We start from the raw sequence: 18377 nt of genomic DNA, 5'->3' as shown, positions 1-18377 counted from the left end.
CTGTGTAATTTCCGTCTTTAATGTAACGTCAAGGACAAAAACGAGATGCGTTTTTTAAGATAGAGACTAAAATCGGTAAAAAAAAAAAGTTAGGAACCAAAGTGAGAATCACGTGACAATGTAGGAGCTAAAGTGAGTTTTTCACCAAAAAAGATTATATAGCAAGTGTTGTAGGCTTGTAGTTGTAGCATATTAATCTTCACAAAATGTAAATTTTCATTATTTGTTTTATGATAAATGCTAAAAAATTCTATTTAGTCACTAAAGAGCTTTAAAGGGGTCTCTAAAGTATAAAATAGTCTAAGGTTAAAACTAAATTTTGTGACTTTTAGAAAAAAAAAACTCTTCAATTTATAATTTATCGTCAATAAATTCATAACTTTAAAACACTATTCACTATTAATTCGCTAAGCACTCAAATTGTTATAGAGTTTTTCAGTTAAAACTTTATGTTACAAAAGCTTTTATAGTTAAAACTCTATTTCCTACAGCAGGTACACATAATATCAAACAGGTACACGTAATCTCTACTTCCTACAACAATGCCAATTAAGCCAATCATACAAAGCCTCCAACCTCTCGAGTCTCATCCACCATATGAGAGAGAATTGTTCTATAAGACGATCTCATGAGACACTTATTCGATAACAGGAGTAAGAACCATATAGAGTTTTAGTTTATGCATGGCAGTATATCCCAATTATCTTAAGGTACTATCAAGGGGTGCTACAGCAACAGGTACTTGGTCTTGTTCTCAGATTCTCATGTGGTGGCCCGAGCAGGATATTGTTTCAGGTTGAGGCGAACAATGTAGGGAAGGACGACTGAACCACAGTACAAATGATTTCCTATCTTGATCCCACTTGAAACAAATGCCAATCCAGGATCATAGTAATGGGCAATCGGATTTCCTGCCAAATCAATGGCTAGGACCCCACCATTCTTCTCCATATGTGGTTTTCCTATGTACTTCTCCATGATTATTAGAATCTTCCGGATGAAAGGGTATCTGAATGCTATATCCAATTCAAGTGTATGTCCCTAGCAGTATTGCACACAAAAAGGTATTCATGAAAAAGATGTTAGGAATACTTAAATTCATCTATAAAAAAAAAATTAATATTTGCATTACTAGATTCGGAAAACAAGAATGAATAAAGCTCATTAGACATTAAAAAAAAAAATTTTAAAAAAAACCTTTGCATTATTATTAGTGAGATTTTGCTAATGTGTGCCTTAAGGGCATACAATAATTAATTATTTTAAAAAAAAAAATTTCTTAGGAATTGAAAAAGTAATGACAGCTTTTTTATTTTCCGAGAAAATTTTACCAAAAATTGATGGAGGGTACATATTAACCGGACCCTTATTAGTGTTAGAATTAGGAGTTATATGCACAGCTCTCTTGTTCTGAAATATCAAAACCATGGTTGTTTTACGTTGTCAATGGTGATTCTCCCCTTACTTCAATATTCCAAAGAACCATGGGACTCCAACTTTGTATCAGTTGATTTCTCTAAGTGATGGTTCACACTTAACACAGCAAAAGTGATATACGTGATTTTAACAGTCACCATAAAAAAACTGGCCTACAGCCGCAGTTTTGAAATGCGGTATAGGTCCCTTTGTCCTATAGTTGCGCTTATTAGTGTCGCCTATTCACTAAGAGAGAGATAGAGATCAGGGATACTTTTTTTTAAGGTAATTGTTTTTACTTTTTTTTTTCTTCTCTCATGCAATTGCTCTCAATGGGGGGCTATACATTGTCACATCCCCATTGATGGCCATGCAATGGAGTAACTCTTCAAGTGTTACTCTCAAGACTAGAGAAGTAGGGTGCTGCTCCAATTAATCTTGGCATGCCCAACTGATAGGTGCCTAGATTAATAATTAGTCATGCTTAGAGAATTCCTTTGAACCAACCTTCCTAGAATCAACCACAAACATTTCATATCTCTATTGTATTATTTCTTTGAATACTAGTAATTAAAACACCAAAATATCCTTTTTCATCCTCTTGGAATTATCAATCTAAATTAAGCAAGGATCCTAATTAAGTTTTGCATCTTATGCAGTATTAGCACAAGCAATTAATTAAAAATTGAGTCTTACACACTAAGTTTATCCATATGATGCAATATAAAAATTATTCATCCTACAAAGTTCTTCCATAATGTGGGTTACTATAATAAATACATTAAAATGATTAAGATAATTTATTTGAAATGAAATTCTAATTAGCAAATTACAAATGTTTAAAACACTGCTTTGATTAGAACTCTATTACCAAAAGATTCCTTGTTTTATTTTAAGTTATTTTAATTTTCTATCATAATTTTTGGCTTTGATAAAATTTCAGTCTTATACAATTTGCTACTGCAGTCAAATAACTTGAAGGTATTTTTTTCCCATTATCTATCTTATTGTTTAATTTCATTGATATTAGTGAAGTTTTTCTTTAATTTACATATGAATCTTAATTAAATTATGCTTTGCACAAGCTTACTACTAGTTAAAAATATAGCCAATTTTTCCAAGGAAAGTATAAAGTAAGAATTGATTTACCATTGCCAGTGCAATCCAATATTGACCTTCTCCATCATATCGAATGTTATCTGGCAAGCCTGGCAGATAATCAATAAATTTGTCTACTTTTCCTTTTTCCTTGCCTTGTATGTGATATTTTCCACACCTTCTCCTGCATTAGCAACCCATTTGGAATAATCAAAACTCCCACTATGCGAAACAAAAATTCAACTGTCATTAATTTTAGTCTTTGAACAATAGAAGTTGTTAGAATAACAATTATATTCATTGTTTTCTAATGGCTATAAGCTTTTGGGACTGATAATGATTTATCATGGTATCAGAACAAGTAATCTAAGCTTCTATGTGTTAGGTCTCACTAATCTAGGGAGTCTAGCACCACACGTATGTTGAAACCAGCTGCAACAGTCTGCAACATTATGCAGATCATGAAGAAGAAAGGCTTTAACAACGGTTGTGGTGGTAACTTATCATAGTATATTGAGTTCAAACTGTGTCTCCAACTTATCTGACAGCCATAACTTTTTAGTAGTGGTGGTAATTTATCAGAAGCAAACACAAGGGGTCTAATAAAACAATTTCTTCAAGACTGAGAATCAGCAAACATACATTGGGGTTTCGCAAAAGATCACATAATTCTGATCAGGTGAGACTGCTACACCATTGGCAAAGTAGAGGTTGTGGACCAGTACCTTGGTGGTTTTAGTTGCTGGATCATAACTCAAAAGTCTACCATTGGGTTTACCTTCCAAAAGGTCCCAATTGGCCTTACTTACACTATATTTATATGAAGCATCTGTGAAATAAATTATGCCATTGTGTGCCACATCTACAGCGTTTGTCGTTTTGAATTTTTGTCCATCAGCCTCATCTGTCAACAGCTCCACCACACCGTCTGCTGTCACATTTAGGAGGCCCTGTTATACATCACATTTCATTAATATAAAACACCTAACAACCATTGGTTTCTGAGGACTAAGGAGCACTTAACAAGCGTGGAAGTTTTTTTGTTACTTGTGCTAAAATTACTAAACAGAGATTAATTACATTAATTTGTTAAGTAATGTTATAAATAGAACCATTTTTTTTATAATCAAATATTATAAAAATTGAGGGAGGAAGGATTTAAACCCGAGTTTTTCTCATAAAAAAGATTAGGCAATGCCACTGAACTACTAGGCTCTTAATCACAACTTATTGAGTTGTTATTGGGCTTGGCTTTTTTGGGGTATCATGGCATTAATAAACCCTCTAACTTCGTCCTTATGAGTTATATGGACCTAAAGAATTCATATTTAACAAAAAAAAATTTAATTTCTATAGGAACATTAAACAATTTGAAAAAGGTGATGCCTTATTTTATTTTATTCTTTAAAAAAAATACTATGATATATTTCATAATATTTTGGGATTTGGGTAAAATATAAAAACCATCTATGAGATGAGATTTTGATTAAAATAAGGTAGTGCCAAGACTTGTATTAATTGCACATGCCTCATGGAAATTATAGGCAATGGAGTGTTTGGGTAACCAATGATAGATAAATAGTAACTAGAAATAGAATAAAGAAGCATAAGTAAGGGAATTTTCAAACGGTGTTAAGCGAACTTCATATTTTATCATATTCCTTTTATATATATATATATATATATATATTTTGTTGTACTTACACATATGATAATGAGTATTAGAAAATTGCACATATGGACTCCAATTGTCACCCGGTACAATAAGCATTGTCATTACTCGGAGAAAATAAATAGCATGTGGTGAGTACTCGATTTTCTATAGTTACACATATGATCCTTTTATAGTTGTATGGGTTATGCTAATGGATATTTTAAGGTAATTATTAATAAACTATAATACGAAAGTTTTAACACCACTTTCATGAAAAATATTAAAAAATGTTTTGTAACTATTTTTTCCCATTATTTTTTATTTTCAAAAATAATTTTTTATTTTTGAGGCTAAAAAACTTTTTTAGCATCCCAAAATAGACAAAAAACAAAAAATGTTTTCAAAACTCAATTTGTGAAGGAAATTGAAAAAATGCAAAGAGTTGTTTTTAGTTTCTAATTTTCAAAAGTCAATGAAAACATGCATTTAATTTAATGAATCTGTCTCATTTAGCATTAGAGTTCAAATCCTAGTAGCAACATATTTTAGTTTTTTTTTTTTTAATTTTAACTAACCAAACATGTTTTTGATTTTAAAAATACAAAACTTTTTTTTAATATATTTCAAAAAGCAAGTTTTTGAAAATAAAAAATAAAAACTGTCACTAAACATAACCTTACTGTTTTATCATTCTCCATAGTTTTATTAGTTTCTTTAAACAGTTGTAAGAGTATGTTTGGTTACATTATTTAAACAACAGTTTTTACCATTTAAATTATACAACATATGTTTTTACAACACTTTTTTAGTTAAACATATTGTTACGACACTTCAACAATATTACAAAAACAACTTATGGAGAGCCTATAGTACTTAGAAAAATGTCTCGTTAATGTGTATCCTTAGAGCATACATTAAACTATTTATTTATGGTTAAAATTTTTCAAAAATTAAAAAAGCTGTCAATATTTTTTCAATTTTTCAATTTTTTTTTTAAAAAAATGAATAATTATTATGTGCGCACGTTAACCAAATCTGTGCTAATTTTCTAGCAACCTGAACAAACTCACGTACAATTGTACAAAAGCAAAGAGAGGTAACTGGTCTTATCCAGATAACAAAGAAAGAGAGACGTGTCTGGTAGTGGTAGGTTTTCAAAAAAGAAAAGAGACGTGACTTACAATCAATTACACGCTAATCTAAATTTCAAAATTTGTGGTCAACCATTTTTTTTTGATAGGGAAACATTTTTTTTTTATTGTGAGACCGCTCACTCACAATTGCACAAATTTAATTTAATAAATTATGAGATTGAGTTTTAAAATAGTTGCATCTTTAGGTGGACTAAATTATACTCACACAACCCTCTCTTCAGAATAATTTACATTTTTAAAAAAAAACAAAAACACAGATAAAGAAATTATGTTTTGACACAAAGACATTTTTTTTATAAAAAAATGGAAAATAAGAAAGTCAACATTCACGACAAATTTGACAAAAAATTTTAAAAAGTCTACATTCACAACAAACTTGACAAAAAAATTTAAACTTGTTAGATGTGACCAGTTATTAGTATTAAATAAAAAAATAATGTTGGATTTTGAGAGGCGGCTAAAACTTGTTAACTCAACTGAAAAATCTGGTCTACATAGAACTCCTCGTTAAAACAAATAATAATAATACACAATGTTAGTAATCAATAATCATTCATTGTATGCATACTTTTTTCAGCATATCTTGGTAGTTGAATATATATTTTCATTTCTTTGTTGATTAAAATTTTTAAATTGAATATATATTTTCTAAAATAAAACAACATCAAATACAATAATTTATTCACTTCCTTTTGAAAAAAATTATCTAAGTTGTAATCTATAAAATAAAATTAACCACATACTTTGATCCTGAGAGAAAAATTAACACACGTATCTTATATCTATGGTCATGATAGATTTATTATTCAATTTTTTAAAAAAGAAATATCAATCATTCAAATTTAAAAAATAAAACATATACTTTAGTCGAAAAATATAATTTAGTCAAAAAAAAAATGATCACTTACCTTTTGAGGATCAGCAACGATAAGTTCATTGTTGCGACCAAAAGCGATTCCCAAGGGTCTCCCACCGGTGTTGACCCATTTCTCCACAACCGAGTCAGCCGCCGAGTCGTTTACAGTGACTCGGCTGATCCACCCATCAGCACAGCCCGTGTAGATGACTCCTGACTTGGCATCATAAGCAACATCTTCTGGAGCTTTCAAATTCCCAACACCCACAAACTCAGACTCTCGGAGTATGTGGTCGTTACGTGCTGGCACGGTTATGACGTGCCGAGTCAACACGTCAGGTGGCAGAGGAGCCGGGTCGAACGAGTCGAGTTGGTAGAGCAACGTCGCCGCCACAACGGGGACCAATACTGTGACTAAGAAAGTGAAGGGCCATGAGCTTTTTTGTTTGGAAATAGTGGGTTTAGAGCTAGAGGGTCTGGGTAGGGAAGCTGAGTCGGGAGTTTTTGACTCGTCCATAGTTTGTACTTTGTACAGTGAGAGTTTTTCGAGGAGAGCAACTGAGTGTTGAAGTCTGAACGATGGGAGTGCTCTTATAATACGATAGATAGGAATCTTAAAAGCATTGACCTCCGAAAATGGTATTCCATCTTATTAAAAAAAAATTATTTTATTTATTATACCATATTATTTTATAAAAATTTTACTAATATATGCCCAAGGACGCATAATAATATATCATTTTAAGAAAATTTTTGATTAATAATTAAAAATTTTTTACAGCTTTTTTCAATTCCCGATAAAAAAATTTTCAAAAATAAATGATTTAAGGCACACATTAACCGGACTCATTTTATAATACATCAGACTTCTCAAAACTCTATTTTTTTTTTCTATTTTATTTAAATATTCTTTTTTATTCCATTTTTTTAGTTTTTACTATTTCTCTTTTTCTCTTCCTTTTCCCCTTTCTCCCTCAGCCTCTAGCGCCAGCCACAACTAAACACACAATCACCACCATTCCACCACCATGCCCACCATGCCACCACTATCCTCTACCCAACAAAATCCCATCGAAACCAAAAACTCAATAAAACCACCAAGTACCTACTAAAAACCTAGTAAACCCATAGCAACTCAACCAACCAATCCAAACACCCGTCACAACCACGGTGAGAATCAGTGGACAGAATCACCAAGCCCACCAAACGCCAGCCACCAAACCCAGAAACCGGCCACCATGCCAACACCACCAAACACCAATCTCTATGTCGATCTCTACACCGATCTCCACCGCGCTGACCTTTAGCCACCATGCCGATCTCAATACGCCACCAGCCTTGCCACCACCTGACCCACGACATCCAAACCCAGCACCTGCTTCATGCCTCTAAACCCACCACATGACCCATGGCATTTGACCCACCATTAAACCCATGAACTCCACCACATCAAACCCATCTGCCACCACATCAAACCCTTGATTCAAGGGAAAATAGAGAGAGAGAAAAAAAAGGGAAGAGAGAGACGAGAGATGGGGAGGGATTAAATGCTCTAATCAAAATTGAAAAAGAAGAAAAAAAAAGTGAGAGAGGAGATGAGAGTGACTAGTGAGAAGAAAGAGGAGTTGATAAAGCAAACAGTAAAAATGAATAAAATTTTAATATTTTTTTTTTTTACAATTGAGCTATAGTGCAATTTTACATTAAGAATCGCACTACAACACAATTGCAATTTTTTTTTTGCAATAGTTGCCTTTTACAAGTCTGGATGCTATGGGGTTTTGAGCTTTTATGCTAAATTTTCCCTACATATGGCGTATGTCATTCCCAATATGAATGCTTTAAGCCTAGTAAATGGTATGTCGTTTTATGCCTAGGAAATCAGTTCAGCTACCAACTTGGTTGTAGGCAATAACTGCAACTCTCACTAACCATTGGATTACACATTTTTATATATTCTTAACATTGTGGTGGGCCTTTTTGTATTCTAGACTGGACTGTTTCCTGTCGTACTATGGCCCAATAGTTCTAGGGTAGGAGAGTTGGGACTAGCTCAATTGAAAATCACCTTAAGCCAGCTTGTGCACAAGCTATAACCCTTTTGCAGAGATCTTGGTCACGTGCCCATGGCAGGGGATGCTGTCACAAAAATGTTATAACAAGAAACACATAATATAACAGGATAATAAGAAAGATATTCTAACTAAAGCGTTTGCTGCCAATCAAAGATAATATTAAAACAATTTTCGCAATAGGAAAACACGATGGTGTGAGTATGGCAAAAGTAAGTTAGCAACAAAGCAAAGAATAATGTTAATGCTTAATTGACTATGATAAAAGAGGGGAAAAGGGGGGGTTAGTCTGCTGGACTTGACTCCTTAGCAGATTTAAGACCAATAAGGGAACTAATCTCCAATGTGGGCAATCTCACAAGGAAATCCTACCATAGAGACTGCCCATTTTGAAAGAACGGACCTAAGTGGCTTATTCTCAAATCTCTTAACTAGCTAGATAGTAGGCTATTGAAAGGGAGAGAAGGGAGAAGTTTATTGGTGCATGCCTTATCACACTTTTGTTTTCTCACTTCACTTCCTACCCTCTTGATTTTCTTTCTTTGTTGCTTATCCTCTCTGTTTTTCTCTTTGCTTTCTATTTCTTTCTATGTTTTCGTTTTTCCTTGTTTTTCCAATGTTGTTTACTATGCACAGTCAATGCCTTTTTATACTGTTTGACGTGATAAGGTTTACCATTTTACCCCTCAACTACCTTTGGCCTAGTGTGGGTGTCCTTCTTGGGCCACCCACTAGTTTGCTGGTTGCTCAGCCATCATCATTACTCTGTGCTGGCCGCACCACGTTTCATTCCCAAACAAAATGAGTTTTGTTTTATTTTCTTGCTCTTCGTGGCATTTCCATCCAGATAAGGGTTAGGTATTCTCTCTTACTAACTCTTATGGCATGCACCTAGTAATTTCAGCTCATCTTTCCCTATTTTGGATGGTATGTCATCCCAGCAGGACATTTTCCCTAAAAGAGCTTGAGTAGGAATCCCAAAGTAGACTTCTCTTTTCTCTCCACCGCTAGACCGTACTCTCTCTTACCTCTGACCCATGGCCCACCGCGCTTGTATTGGTTGCGTACAAGTGGGTGGTGCCTGAGCCTTATGCGTGCTCCACTCCCATGTGAGTCCATAGCTTGTCTGTTGCTCATGCATTTGCCATTACCTGTGGGTTTTTCTAGTCTTGCTGCGCATTCTGCTGCTTATTTTTAATCCTTTGTGGCATGGATGATTATGGGTCTTCATTCTTTGCATCTTGTTTCTTCTCTAGGCTGGGTCTTGCTTGGGTATGGACCCTTTCTTCTTCAATTCAGTCCATGTCTCATTTCTTCTTGCTTGGGTATTGTTTCTGCCATGTATCGCTTAACTGTGCTTGCTGGGTCTCCTTTGGGCCTGCCATGTATTTATTTTTTTTATTTAGTTCGCATTGCCCAGTATTTCTGCTGTGTTAGTTCTCATATCATCTTGGGCTTCCTTGACCCATTCCATTTTAACATTTCCATGGGCTTTTGCTAAATCTTTCGGGCTTCCTCGGCCCAATTATCATATCCTTTACTTTTGGGGTTTGTTGGCCTTTGCACCAACCGCCTTTACTAATTCCTTTATTTGGGCTCCTCCAGCCCATCTTTGCTTACTTTCTACTTCTTATGATTCTCATGGGCTTACTACTTCCTTCTCTGGGCTCTCCTGGGCCCGTTTGCTTTCTTTGGAGCCTTTTTTCACTACTTTATAGACTCGTGGACCATTATTTCTGCCATTTGGGCTTAATGGTTTTTCTTACTTTGCTAGTTCTTCTTCCTTCATCCCTTTTATATTGTTGGGCTTCTTCTTGTTATTAGGTCATTTTGCCAAAGTGGGCATCAACAAACATGCATGTCAAATTTCGTATCAATCGAATATTATTTACTATTCGATTCATAAACTTATCTTTTTATGTATAAGTTTTATACTATACAAATATTTGATTGATGTCATAGAATTGATCTTATGAAAATTTTGCAATAATGGATGATATAAGAATAAAATGTAATACACTGGTGGATATTTTCAAATCCAAATTCGATAAAAAAGAAAATTAAATGAAGTTGTAAGTATTAGTAGTTGTGACTCATATGTGACACAAATTGGAAATCCAATCGAGGATACTTTGGTCCTTCGCTCAATATTCTCATCAAGCTCATGGCAGTTGTGTCCTTGGTGTTTGCTCCATTCTTTGCATCTCATGGAGGCTTAATCTTCAAACTCATTTAAAATGGAGGTTCTCTGTAGTAGGTTTAATTCTAGTGTATCTTTCCACTTGTGGAGCAGTAAAGTTGATGAATTTCTTAAAGAAATAAATAAATAGAAAAAAAAAACTCCAAACTCCAAACTCTCAAACTCGGAACTCCTTCTATTTCATCTCGTATTTTTTTTAAATTTGGTCCCCTCCCAAAAGACCAAATGGACTAAAGAGGACATATTTGGACCAAATTAGACTGAAGAGGACCGAATATAACCAAATTGGACCAAAATAGACTAAACAAGTTCATCGAATAAAAGATAGTAGACCATAACACAAATTTACAAAGCTCTTAACCAATTGACTTCTATTTAACCATATTACAATCATTTATATCTTTATTTATTTTCACTATATTCCTTCAATAAATCTTAAAAATAGTTTAAAATTTGAAACTGTGGTTAAAGGCCTCCATTTTAGAAGCTTTCGGTTTTTATAATAGTTTATGTTTTTATCTTGGTTTCTATAATAGTTATATTGCTTTCTTTCACACCAAAAATATATAATAGTTAAAAATTATATTTCATTTATTAAAGAAAATAAAAATAAATAAATAAAAGAGTAAAAAAAAAAAACCCAAACTCTAAAACTCAGCATTTCTTCTATTTGAATTGTTATCTCTTATTTTCAAAAGCTATGGTCCCGGTCCCAAAAGACCAAATTGGACAAACTAGATCGAACTGAACCGAAGAGGACTGAATTGGACCAAAAAAGACCGAAGAGGACCAAATAAATCTGATTGGACCAAAACGGGCCTAAGTGTAAGAAGATGACCGAACAAGACTGAAGAGGACCAAACTGGATCAAAGAGACCAAACTAGACCAAAAGGACCGAAATGGCCTGAAGTGGACCTAATGGACCAAGTTGGACCGAACTACTTCATCTATTAAAATATGGTAGACTGTAAGTCTGAAACAGTAAGTTACAAAGCTCTATTTTCCTCGACAGCAACAAAAAAACAAGTTACAAAGCTCTTGACCAATTATTGACTTCTATTTAACCATATTCCAATCATATACATCTTTATTTTCATTATATGGGTCCGTTTGGATAGAACTTATTGCTGAAAACTGAAAACACGGTAGCAAAATAATTTTTAAATGTGTGAATAGTGATGCGGGACCCATTTTTAATAAAAAAAATTGATAAAAAAGTACATGAACAGTGCGCGCACAGTACACGCACAGTGCGCGCACTGCGCACATGTCCCCCTCTGCAGCAGAAAAAAAAAAAAAAAAAAAAAAACCAAAATGTAAAACGCAAAACGTGGAAACGCAACAGTTGTATCCAAACCCCCTCTATATATAATCCTTGAATAAATCTTAAAAATTGAAACCGTGGTTAAAAACCTCCATTTTTTTTTTTAATAACATAGTCTCAGAATTGTATCGAGAATTACTTGGAACATTGGTAATTGCAATTATAAGAGCATCCACGTCATTATGTATTTCTTTTTCTATTTTACACATCTATTTTTACAAAACATTCACATCAGTTTGTCTATTATACACATTTATTTAAATAAAATATTCATTTCTTTACACGGTGAACAGTGTAAAATATTCAAATAAAATATTATACATATTTGTTTACACGGTGAGGTTAGTCAAAGGTAGAGAGAGGAGAGAAAAAAAAGAATAAAAAAATCATTTACATGGTGAACAATAACTGTGCATATATGCACGGTTACTGTTCATTTACACGGTCATGGTGTATATCTGCACATTTTTACAAGGACTAATGTGGGTGTTTTTTGAGTTAGAATGTGTAAAATTGGTACTTTTTTCTATTTTAGAAGATTATAGATGAGCTGATGTGGTTGCTTTAAGAGAGAAGGGAAAGTTCTAAAAACCCAGGGGCCACATTTCCCCTCATTGAATTAAATTCTCTAAATATGATTTGAAGAAAAACGTTGTCAATTAATTAAAAGCTAGATATTGTGCATTATATTTAAGTCACATCACTTAACTGAGAGTTTTGTAACTCAATGGCGTTATTTGATCTTCTTTATAAAGATAACTATGGTTCAAATCCACTCTCCTGTCTATTGTTTTTTTTTTTTTTTTTAAAGAATGTTAGCTATTGAATTATAATAGAAATACATAAATGCAAGCTACCTATTAGCAGTAGCACATGACATGCTTCCATTATGTGGTTCATTAAGTACATTAAAATCATTAAGATAATCTGCTTTGTTTGTGTGTATAATTTTACTATTTGCCCTTTAGCTCCACCACTGATTTCATTCATTCTATTTTATAGCAGTTCATAAAAAGCATTAGCATATATGTTTATCAGATTACTCATTCGATATGTTAATTGCATGACTCACAGGATTTTTGTCAAGTAGTAATAGTAACTATTGTGGTGTCTTCTATATGTAATTCGACCCCACCTTCTCCTCCCCGTTATTTACCTATATTTATATAATAATAAAAAATTGCATATCTTATTAAATTATTTCAACAACTCACGTTCACGTATTTATTAAAAAGGTCTTATAATTAATAGTACACTTTTTTCAAATTTTTGTCAAAAAATAAATAATAGTACACTTGGTTGCTCGCTTGTATTGTAGTGTAATGGATTTTATTAGAGAAACTTCCATTCGAAATTGAGGTTGTGTTTGTTTCGGGTGTAAATGAAATTGGGAAAATATTTTACACCCAGATGCGTATTTGGGTGCACATGTAAAATAAAATCAAACTGAAAATCTTAAACTTTGACCGTAAAGCATGTCCATTGACCCAGAAAATCATTTACACGTCTCATTTACCTTCAAATGCTTTTCTTGACTCAGACACCCGAAGAGAGAGTAGAGAGAGAAAGAGCAAGAAGACAAGCCTAGCCATCGGACCACCGCCCAGATGGCGCTGCCCTAACCCCAGATCGCACTGCTGAGATTGCGCCACTGCTGCCCTCTAAATCGAACTCTCGTCATCTCAATCTCATTGTCGCCTAAAGCCTGCCGCTGGCCACTTGACCGATCTCATCGCCCATGACCTACCCATAACCAATCTCTCTCTTTCCCTCAATTTTCGATCACTCTCTCTTCCTCCCTCTCTCTCAGTTTGACTGAATTTTTTAGTTTAACGAATGGTTTTGTTTTGATTTTTTTTCTTTAAGTTTATATATTGAAATTTTCTATTATAAAATTTGTTTGGAAGCTGAGAAAATATGAGAAACTAGTAAAAAAATAGCATTTTCAGAATGCAACCAAACACCTGAAAACATTTTCCAAAACAATTTTTATAATGCAGCCAAACGCTTGAAAATATTTTCCTTTCCCACAAATATTTTCACCTGAAAATATTTTACACTTGGAAGATATTTTACATGTTGCCAAACGCAAGCTGAGATGAAAATTCTGATGATATGACATGAATTAGATTATATATATAAAGCTTTTTAATGTACCTTTTGGCTAGAAAGGTCATATTCTACAAACAAAACAAATATTATCAATATATATATATATATATTTTTTATACAAGATAGAATTCTACTCTAGCCTAATCTAAGTGTATATATCTGTGAAACTCCCTCCTGGAGACTTAAACCTCGGCCCTTGCCCCCTACACTCCAAAAACACTTATACTTGTAGAGTGACCATCGCACCAATGGTGTGCGGTGGTATTATCAATATTTAAACATAGGTCGTTTTGTGGTTGTACTTTATTATGTAATGTATTATAAACTCGATTTAAAAACACTGGTATTACTATTTTCGTGTATGTTCTAATAAGTATTATTGTTTACTTAAAAAAAAAAAAAGGCAATAAAAAAGAAATGAAAGGGTGCCAATAGTAACTAATTTGAGTGTTATTTTCCAATTTTTTATTTTAACATTCCAAAATTATTATTGTTTATTATTAAGTTAAAATAATATCTAGTTTATGGTATAACCGTATAAGTTTTTTTTTTTCGAGAGACATATAACCGTATAAGTGAGTTTGAATTACAAATATCTTGTTAAATAACAAAAGATTTTATCAACTTTCATTTTTATTTTTTTTTATACCTGATGGTATTACAAACATATGAAGCCAATGATTACCTGGTGGTTGACAAGAAACTCACCAATGACATAATTGAGACTTACAAAAATTTTAATAATTAAACTAATGAAATTCACCATTATAATTAGGATGCCAACGTATGACATAAAAATATATATTAATAAACTAATGAAACTTCTTATTATAATTAGAGTTTTACTGACTTTTTATAATAAAAAAAAAATGAAAAGATAACTAATTGAGTTGACAGATTTTTCAACTTGTCATAATTTTTTTTTTCCAAATGGATGGTTAAGCTACCTTAACATATTTGGCGTTGCCGTCAGTCCTCAACCCCATTTAAAAATCATAAACTTGGCCATGTAGTAACATGGTTGGCTTCATCCAAAGTAACATTTATTTTTGGCAACCGTTCGAGTACATCTAGGGCTCCACCCTATGAATTGACTACAATATCAACTTGTATTCATTTTCTTTTCCTGCTTATGTTTAAATATTGATGATATTTGTTTTGTTTCTAGAATATCCGTTCCAGCCAAAAGGTGTAACTTGAAAAATATCGACTGGTATAACATTGTTTAGAGTTGCACCACCTAATAATTTTATTAAATTCATATTTTGAAAATCCAACCGTTGAATTATATGTTCTTAACATATATGCCAATTTTCATGTCAATTGGATGTAATTTACCATTCGATCCATAAATTTATCTTTTATGTATTATTTTAAATTACAAAAATTTGAATTTAAACAATTGATTGATGACATGGCTATTAATCTTTAATCATCTTTAAATTTTGTAAGCATGGAGAATATGTGAAGATAATATAATCTAGTGGAGGATTTATCAAAATTCACATATGATTAAAAAATATTGGGTGATGTAACATTGCTTAAAATTATACCAGGTGTAACTTAAACTCAACTCATATATATATATAGCTACAGCTGAGAAACAATTCAATTATATTTCAAAGTCTAATTTTGCACCGCGTGTCTCATCTAATCTAAACTTTTAAATTTTTTTGCCAAGTGAGTTAATTTAGTGAAAAAATTGAATATTAATTAGAGTTTAATTTTGCACCACTTGTTCCATCTAATTTAAGTTTTTTAATTTTTGTGCCAAATAAGTTAATTCAGTGTAGGAAATAAGAAGTTCATTACTAACTAGGTAGTACATATACATATTCTAAACCAAAACTTAGAGAAAATTCAATCTTGACAACTCTCTAGGATTTGTGCTAACTGGAGTAAACCTCAGTACCACTGGTTCTTAGGTCGAACAACTCTCTAGGATTAGTCTATATTGTCGACTCTGTGTTGGAAGCAATTCCACACACAAAAGTTTAAGATAAAATCTTCTAATAATGCATTTCCTTTACCAACACACAAGCACAAATACCGTTTGCACAAGAAAAAATATGTGGGAGTGGAAGAACACTTTTAGGAGCAGAAAGAATAGTGTTATTATTTTGATCTAGATAGAGAACAATTAATTATTGGTTGAACTTATGAGAGTGTTTTGATGATGTATTAAATAAGCCAATGAGTTGATTATACAACAATAAAATAATAAATTAGCTTAAAAATAATGGGTGCCCTTAGAGCTTTTATTAATGGACAATTTTAGAAAAATTTTAATACTACTTTCATGGAAGTATAAATAGCTGTTTATTTCAATGGAAAAACTTTTTGTGAAGATAGTTTTATACATTTTTATAAATTTGGTAGTATCAGAAAAAATTGGTTAAAGGAAGACTATCTCTCAAACTTCACTTATTTAACTTGGTATGTGATAAAAAAAATCACTAAATCTTTTTTGGAAAAAAAAAAACACTATCCCACGTGAAACTAAATAAGAAAAATAGTTATATCTCATGCAAAGCTAAAAAAGAAAAGTTAAGAAATAGTTTTTCAACTCATTTTAAGATTACTACCAAACATAAGAAAGAAAGATAATTTTCAAGAAAATACTTTTTGAAAAATGATTCAATTTATAAAAAATATTAATGTCGAAACAAATAGAGCATTACTTTTTTCTTTTTTCATAAAAAGTTTCTAAAAGTAGTTTATAAACTAACGACCTTAGACCATTTATTAACTTTTCCCTACAAATAAAGCTAATCATTAATTGTCTAATTCAGACACAAACAGTTATAAAAGCTCAAAAGTTTGGAAAATAATTGGAAAAAACAAAAACAAAAAAACAAACAAAAGACCCAAGATAATTAAAACTTATTTGGACCCACAAAAGACTAGGTGGAACGCATGTGTAATATAGATAAAACTTAAGCTCACAATAGGCCTCATATTTTGAGATATAAAAAATGTTCAAAGTGGCTTATAATAACACAAGAAAAATATCACTCCAAACTGATGTGAAATTTATAGTAGAAATTATTAGGTTTATCGAAGAAGTGCTGAAGTGGTGCTCATAGCTAATAAAACGCTATCACTTATACAGATATAACGCCATCAGATGATTATTTATTTTTTATTTCTTGTATTGTCTAGGGAGCTGACTTACACATTTGCATAAATTCCAAATCAACTCGTCAAGTTGCAGAGGACTTGGGTCGAACAAGTCAGGTCGGTACTCGGTAGTCGATAGAGCTTTGGTTTTGGGGGACCAATGCAACATAGTGACAAAAAAAAAAAATCTAAAAAGTAAAGGGCCATGGCCCATGAGCTTTTTCGTTTGCTAAAAGTGGCTTTTAGTGGGTTCGGGTAGGGAAGCTGAGTCGAGGTTTTCCACTTTGTCAATGTCAAGGTGGTTATTTAAATTCTCTGTGCAAATAAAAATAATATAATGTTGTTAATGTAAGAAATAATAATCTAATTGGTTCGAAACCTATGTATCAATTAAAATAACTCAGCAAAAAAAAGTATCAATTAAAATAATTAAATTTCCATAAACTATTAAAATAATTAGAAGATTAGAAACATTGAAAACCACGTTAGTATAGTTTTATTTAACCTTTTGAGTTCTTTTAGTATTATAAATAAACTCATAGTTTTTACTACCATTCTTTTATATAACAAACTGGTAGTCTGTGACTTACTTTGTCACTTTTAAATGAATAATTTTTTTTTTTTTTGTTCTTTGTCAATTACAATAAGTCAAGAACTATGACAAAAATCGTGCTTTTTTGTGATATTAAACTCTTTTTGAAACTTGTAACAACTAGTCAGAATACATGGCAATTTTTTTTGTTAATAAATTGATAAAAGGACAAAGAAAGAGATTTTTCATTTTTTGAGAAACGACAAAAAAGGAGGTATGATCAAAAGACTATTAGTGATAAAGCAAGAAATAATGGAATTTTGCTATTGAACCCCTGGGATACAATAATTTATTGCCTACTTCATGGTTGAAACTGTAGATTTATTTATGCAGGTTGCAGCCCTAGCCCTTAATGTCCCAGCAATGCATGAGCTTCATTTCGCAGTTCCAATGGTAGGAGCTCTTCTCTATACACTTGATACACACTGAACTCCATATGTATTAGTGTTGGCATTGTGACAAATTATGAGTGTTGTTGTGTTTTGGGATTGTAATTCAAAATCAAAACGAAGACCCAAGATCAACTTTAAAAAGTAAATCTTTTGTGATTATGATTCCAAAGTCTCGATTTGAACCTCAATTCTAGCCTCAACCTATCAAGGTTCATGGAACTAGATTCCTACAAGGCCTAATATTTGTTTAAGACCAATTCAAGCAAAACTAGTTGGGATATAAAAAGAGCATTATATATAAGTTGGCCTAAGAGTTTTTTTTTTTTTTTTAAGGCACCAAAGCTGTGTTTATGAGTCTAGGATTTTGTAACCAAGATTATCTCAAT

At 32.3% G+C, this 18377-nt stretch overlaps 1 protein-coding gene across 1 annotated transcript; it reads right to left on the bottom strand.

The window, feature by feature from the left end:
• Positions 1 to 399: 399 nt before the first annotated feature.
• LOC142625849 (protein STRICTOSIDINE SYNTHASE-LIKE 5-like) lies at positions 400 to 6771 on the bottom strand. Its single transcript, XM_075799585.1, has 4 exons — positions 6231 to 6771; positions 3157 to 3464; positions 2566 to 2698; positions 400 to 1041 (listed from the first exon to the last, which is right to left on the bottom strand). Exons 1-4 carry the CDS (start codon positions 6693 to 6695, stop codon positions 763 to 765), a joined length of 1185 nt encoding a protein of 394 aa, XP_075655700.1. The 5' UTR covers positions 6696 to 6771; the 3' UTR covers positions 400 to 762.
• Positions 6772 to 18377: the final 11606 nt, after the last annotated feature.

Source organism: Castanea sativa, chromosome 2 (assembly GCF_040712315.1).
Source record: "Castanea sativa cultivar Marrone di Chiusa Pesio chromosome 2, ASM4071231v1".
Taxonomy (NCBI): domain Eukaryota; kingdom Viridiplantae; phylum Streptophyta; class Magnoliopsida; order Fagales; family Fagaceae; genus Castanea; species Castanea sativa.
This window is presented reverse-complemented; position numbering and strand designations above follow the sequence as displayed.

Bases quoted from the DNA above. Each gene is read 5' to 3' on its own strand.
- LOC142625849 (XM_075799585.1), bottom strand. From the start codon at position 6,695: ATGGACGAGTCAAAAACTCCCGACTCAGCTTCCCTACCCAGACCCTCT. The intron at 3,465-6,230 runs GTAAGTGATCAT...GATGTATAACAG, and splicing joins TCGTTGCTGATCCTCAAAAG to GGCCTCCTAAATGTGACAGC. The intron at 1,042-2,565 runs GTAAATCAATTC...CAATACTGCTAG, and splicing joins ATTGGATTGCACTGGCAATG to GGACATACACTTGAATTGGA.